The 6,386-nt window shown below is 48.7% G+C and overlaps 3 protein-coding genes across 3 annotated transcripts; 2 read left to right on the forward strand and 1 right to left on the reverse strand.

Annotated features, from left to right (window-relative positions):
• Window positions 1-272: 272 nt before the first annotated feature.
• On the reverse strand, window positions 273-773 carry PPTG_03542 (hypothetical protein; the record flags this gene model as incomplete). The annotated part of the gene is made up of 1 exon (XM_008896220.1): window positions 273-773. The coding sequence occupies one exon, from the start codon at window positions 771-773 to the stop codon at window positions 273-275; it is 501 nt and encodes a 166-aa protein (XP_008894468.1).
• Window positions 774-2,339: 1,566 nt separating this feature from the next.
• Window positions 2,340-2,546, forward strand: PPTG_21322 (hypothetical protein; the record flags this gene model as incomplete). The annotated part of the gene is made up of 1 exon (XM_008896575.1): window positions 2,340-2,546. The coding sequence occupies one exon, from the start codon at window positions 2,340-2,342 to the stop codon at window positions 2,544-2,546; it is 207 nt and encodes a 68-aa protein (XP_008894823.1).
• Window positions 2,547-2,741: 195 nt separating this feature from the next.
• On the forward strand, window positions 2,742-4,868 carry PPTG_21323 (hypothetical protein; the record flags this gene model as incomplete). The annotated part of the gene is made up of 4 exons (XM_008896576.1): window positions 2,742-3,041; window positions 3,104-3,487; window positions 3,613-3,779; window positions 3,854-4,868. The coding sequence occupies 4 exons, from the start codon at window positions 2,742-2,744 to the stop codon at window positions 4,866-4,868; spliced, it is 1,866 nt and encodes a 621-aa protein (XP_008894824.1).
• Window positions 4,869-6,386: the final 1,518 nt, after the last annotated feature.

Raw genomic sequence — 6,386 nt, forward strand, 5'->3', positions numbered from 1 at the left:
GGGTCTATTCTTCGGTAACACAGTCTTGGACAATGATCTGGCAGGGCTAATAAATAGGCCATAGTCCAGTGCTTGGCCAAGAATTTCTGTTAGCATCGTTAACGCCCACGCCAGATCTAGCCATACCCACAGAAAATGAAACAAAATACAGAGTAAGCATGTGGAAAATACGTCGTGTCTGGTTCTGTGTTACCAGCGAAGCTGATAGTAGAAGAGACCCATCACAATGACTCGATACTGCACGAGCAGCCACAAGTTTATCGCCATGGACGTCAGTTCCTAGAACCCGACACAGACGTCGCTGTCTGGGTAGAATTCTTGTCCTTCCGCAGCAGGTGGACCACGCCGACACCAGCAAGCCCACCAACTATCAACTGCCACGCCAAAACGGCGTAGCTGCCGAGGTGAGACCACAACTTGGGCTTCGTCTTGGTAACTTCAGCCAGCTTTTTCGCCACCTTGCTTACCGATTCGTCACTTAGTTTGACCCCCTCCTTGGCAGCAGCAGCTTTGGCAGCGTTTCTGATCGCAGCGTCATCTTCGTTGACCTTGGCGATGTTAGTGACTTTCCTGAGCGCGGCATTATCCTTCAGTTTCTTGATGAATCCAGATGTAAGCTGAGCAACTTTGTCTGCATTTGCGGCCTCGATGTGTAGACGGCGAGCATTGTTTCTTGCACTGTTGGTGAGGGCACCGTTCTCGGCATTGGCGTGGCTGGTGAAGCATCCTATAGAAATAGCTACGAGAAGGATGAAGCAGTTGCTGAAGCGCATGTTGCTTCTTGCGGTAGAAAGCAAATTCTTGAATGGACGATAGCACCTTAGGGTCCCTTGATTTTACGGATGCAAATTTGGGACCGTGATCTTCGGTATGTGACGAAAGCCGGACTTCAAATCCTATTAGCTATCCTGTGCAACGCCCAAGCTAATCAGATGAATTTTCGGTATAATGATATCAGACATTCTTACTTTAGACACGTTTGCATCCATATAAATTGATCAGAACACTTGAATTAACTTTATAAAAGTATGTACTCATGGTATCTCACACTATTAACAAGTGGTAGGACGGTGGCTCCCGAAACCAGTCGACTCTAACGCGTCATATCATCAGGATCGTCCTCCACGAACACGTAGTGGATGCGTGGACGATAAAAGCCGTATTTGTCGGTTACTGACATGATAGAGAATTGTTCCCAGTAATCGAACTGTCACGGTGGAAAATGATTTATGGGAAATCTCAATCCAAACTCGTTGATTTTCACAAAAAATCAAATCAAAAGTTTAGGTTTTGCATAACACTTTCTTACTTATTTAAAACATTTTGCAGCCACAAGAAACGGTAAAAAAAAAAGAAGTAAAACAACTGTTCATAACTGTGTTCACAGAATGTACAGTATTACGGTTCATAAAGATATCGCTTCCATGAACCGTAATACTGCGTGGTGTTACTTCTTCCCTGAGGAATAAGTGACACACTTGCTGGATAAAGGATCGAACATTATAAGCTATTCGGCGCAAGCGAATTCTAGAGACACGGTGCACCGGTGTCGTGCACGACCGATTACATTAGAAGCTCATATAAGTCCGTTAAGCGTTGGATCGAAATACAGAGGTTGGAAAAATAATTATGATTCAATAAATAATTGGGTTTGCAATATAAATTTTTATTATTGGACTAGGCAGTTGCAACAGAATATGATATTGGGACAATAATTGGCGATGAATATGACAAAAGAGGTTTTAGATTGAATCATACCATTATCGTCTCGGAGGGGCCAGCCGGATCCAATAGCATCTTTAGGGAGGTCCTCCGGAATTTATGTCGATATAAGCCGACGTCTACGAACGCACGCTTAGGTGACACTGTCAGCCCATGATGTGTAACTTCCTGCAGGTCTCACTTAGCCCCCTGGTTCCCAACGTCGTATCTTACGCCATAATCATTTTTATGTCGTAAGATACGACATACGCCAACGAACAACAGAAAATGGCACGAAATCAGAATTCCAATACTTTAATCAAGTCATTTTAAAACGATAAGGTCCGAGAGGTAAATTGGGACAATATAGAAACGGGGCGGCACACTGGAAACTGCGGGAAGGTTTCCAGAGGATCAGGCGCACACGCACACGATTATCACTAATTACGGAATTTTTTTGCCAGAGGGCGCACACGATACGGACGCCGGCCGGAGACTGCTGCTACTGCAGCCATGGGGCGCACACGATCGAAACGCAGGACGGAGACCGCTGCTACTGCCGTCGCATTCCTCATTTGCGGCGGCATATAGGGTGGACGAACAAGAGACCAAGAGGTATTGAGCAGGAGTGGACGTACATGAACCCCAATGGCTCGGCAGTTCTTGTAGGAGAAAGTGCAATGATGGAGTATGTGATCAAGTCCGGGCAGCTGGATGGCGATGACGGCAATGAGGGCAACGCCGGTGACAAGAGCAAGGGTGGCAACGAAGGCGATGACGGCAACAAGGGCAATGAGGGCGACAAGGTCAATAAGAGCGACAAGGGCAACGAACGAGTCGACTAAATTCGATCTTCTCAAATTGACACTACTGCTGAGCTTTCACAGAATACGCTGAACGATCTTTTCGGATCGTCCAGTGATTCAGACGTCGAGCTGTCCCAGGAAGCGGTAACAAGGGAGTTCGATTTGTCGCCAACTGAGCTCGAACAGCATCATGATGCCGCCCAAAGTGTCCAGTTTCTGTCAGAGGCATCTGGAATGGAGAGCGACTCCCAACTGGACCCGTTGCCAGCCACAGCACCGGCACACAGAGCGCGCCGTAATATCAAGACTGACGTAAACTACATACCGGAGACCGAGAACATGAACGCGTATGAGAGCTGTAGCTCAGGATCAAGTGATGACAACGTCAATGAAGATAACAGTGACAGCGACGATCTCAATAGAGGTTATAGAGATGAACAAGACGATGTCGTGTCGGAAGACGACGCTATCGAGATGGATCAAGCATTCGTTGACTCACTTCGACTCGGAGACGACGCCTCGAGACCTCAAGCGGTACAACAACGTGAGAATGCATTGCGCGCGGCGGAGTGAGACCTCTGGCGGTTGGGTTTGAGACGGATGCGCAAGCATACCCTGGGTTGAAGATTGAGGACGCGCGCCCAGTGTCTGCTTTACGTACCGTGGCTCACTCCCCTCTACTTACTCTATTCTATTTCGTGCCAAAGTCTCTATGGATATCGATTGGTATTGAAACGAATCGATACGGATTGCAGCAAGTACCACGACGTGGAGAAGTGATACGTGGAAAGCAGCCTGATGGCCGGCGCCAAACATTGAAGCAGATCCGCCGCAGGTTGAAGTCGAAACGGGGGTATGATACCCACGAGATCCTTCACGTTGTCGGTTTGCTGATTGCACGAATGCTCTGCCCCCAACAGAGGCGCTTTGCAAGTCACTGGTCGATGGTTGAGGATGTTGCTGTACTCGCTGGAAACTTGGTCGATATATGAGCCGAAATAGATGCCAAGACATACTACGGGACCTACACTTTGTCGATAACGATGCGGATCGTTCGCGGGACAAACTGTGGAAGCTGCGTCCAATTATCGATAAGCTGCAGCAGAAATTGCTTACCGGGTGGACCCTCCCCTCCGTATTCTCCTTTGATGAAGGCGTGCTTCCAGCAACCTCCAAGCGAAGCCCAACCCGGATGTTCATGCCCGATAAGCCGCATAGGTATGGCTCAAAACTGTTTATGCCGTGCGACTCCAGGAGCGCATACTGTCACAGGTACGATATTTCGTATGTCGTAACCTATGGCATCAGATTGATATCTAACGGTCTATGTCGTATCTTACTTCTAGGTTTGAAATGTATGCCGGCAAGAGGAGAGACACTAAAGCTGAAACGGTATTTGACCACAACACTGGCGCTGCCACTGTCGTCAGGAACTTGAAGACTGTGTTAGGCTCAAGTACAAGGCAACCATGGCACGTTGATCGGTATTACTCATCCATTTTGCTAGCTATCGAGCTTCTTAGCATGCACGTGTACGTCATCGGGACCATTAGGACCAACCGACTTGGGTATGATCAGCGTGTCAAGGTGAAACGGCAGACTCGGCCAAGACGTATACCTCGCGGCAGCTTTACCTACTCGTGCTCTGTTGCTATTCCAAGCATGGTGCCCTTCCATTGGTGGGATAGGAAGCCCGTGCATTACTTGTGCACGGGGGTTGCAATGACCGAGTCGAGTATTGACCGCAATATCAAGCAGGTTGGCCGAATTACTGTACCCTGTCCTGACGCAGTAAGTGACCACCAGCGTTGGATGGGCGGAGTTGACGTCCATGATCAACTCCGCCTCCAGAAGCACTCACAACAAATGTCTACAAAGTTCAAGAAATACTACAAGAGCTTATTTTTGGGCCTTCTCGATCTCGCGCTAGTGAACGCCTACATTTCGCACAAGGAGTCAGCGAGGATTAGCGGGACGGTGGCGATAAAACGAGGAGAATGGTACATTGTCCTTCACAACCAGCTTCTGCAACTCAAGGCAGAAAATTTCTTGGGCGTAGAGGTAACTCCCCCGCCAAGCCAGAAACGTAAGCGAACGCCGCTGCGCGCGACCCACGCGCTTGAACAGTGTGATGACTGGGTGACAGTGAGCGGCACACAAAAGCGGCGGCAAAGATCTTGCAAGGTATGCGCGCTCTTGCGCACCAATACCAAGAAAAAGCCGTTCGTGACGACCTTCTTCTGCGAACGCTGCTCAATCGATGACACCAAATGCTGGCTCTGCAATAAGATTCGACGGTACTACAAGGGCGTCGAGAAGACCTGCTTTGAAATATGGCACGACGATTTCGAAGGCGGGTAAGCAATACCTAGAAACTAGGGGAAGCGTGTTGTTTTGAGACGCCCAGGACAGCGAGCTGGTGAGCGGAAGAAAATTCGTCGGGAGCTTCGACTACGCGGTGATGAGAACAATGGAGATGACGAAAATGAGAGCGATCACTAGTAGGTTTCGTCTGGGCAACATGTGATGAGTGCTCGATGTAGTCAGATTTGCAATGCCTGTTTCACTGATTGAATGCATCTTTTGTTCACCGTTGTCCGACTGTCTGGGTTCATATTCGTAAGCCCCGAATCATTTCTTCCCGCATTATTCCCGGCGCTGGAACCACTTCGGTGCAAGTTACGACATTCACTTCCTGCGGATGGCGGAAACGGTGTAGAACTTATGACGTTGCTGAAAAAATCTCACCAAAACTTATACAGTGATATGCAAGTGCAACATCTGGCATATACACATTTGTAGTGACACGGTTTCGTCGTAAGATACGACGTTCGCTAATGCGTTCTCGACACCCTTTTCGGGAATCAAGGGTTAGTGTACGGAATAACAGTAAAATCAATACTTAGAATTTTGTAGTAATCTATCAGTTCATGCACGTGGATACAGTTAGAAGCTGGCACCTTTGATAAAATAAGTTGAATAAGCTACTGCAACGCCAGGGTTTGTTTCAAACGCCTTCGTTAGAATATCCGCCAGTTGGAACTTCGTGTTGCCGTAGCCCATCTTGATCGTTGCACGTTCCACGTTCTGACGAGTGAAGTGGAGACGGATGTCGATGTGCTTGTACCTGCGCGGTATACGGCGTTCCTTGCTATTGCATTGGTACCTTTGTTGTCCTCCCATATCTGCGTCGCTCTCACTTGCTCTTGACCCATGTCCTTGAGCATCGCACGCGTCCACAGTACCTCTTGCATGCACAGGATCTGCGCCATGTACTCCATTTCCTCCACTTGCGTTGAAACGATAGATTCAGCACCGTTCGTCGTCACCTGGACAACCGTTGTGGGTGCTGGAGACTGCGTATCGTAAATACCTTCTATTTAACGCTTATCTAGGTCCACTGACCGCGACACCTTGATCCAGGACGCACCCCACGTGTAAAATGATATCTATTAACCTTCTCGGCGTACCGGAGAGACGTGCTCCTGAAACACTTGGGCTCGAGGTTCGCTCTCTTCACATCATCAACGTGTGCGTACCCTTGCAAACCATACGCGCAAATGATCCAACAGCGGTTTCGATTGGAACGCCGACTCGTATGACGTGACATCAAAGTTCTCCGTGTTTATGGAACGATTGGTGAGGTACACTGCGTACTTACTGCTTCCGTCAACCACTCAGTCGACATGGACTTGCAGCGCAACATGCTACGTGCCTTCTCCGTGATAGCGAGGTTCATGCGTTCCACCACTCCATTCTACTAAGGGCTGTATGGAATGGGACGCTGGTGAATGATGCCGTTCCGTTGGCAAATATCAGCACCCGTCTTATACACGAACTCCGTTCCGTTGTCGAACGCAAACACTTCAAGCCCCCCCC

Source organism: Phytophthora parasitica (genome assembly GCF_000247585.1).
Source record: "Phytophthora parasitica INRA-310 unplaced genomic scaffold supercont2.4, whole genome shotgun sequence".
Lineage (NCBI taxonomy): Eukaryota > Oomycota > Peronosporomycetes > Peronosporales > Peronosporaceae > Phytophthora > Phytophthora nicotianae.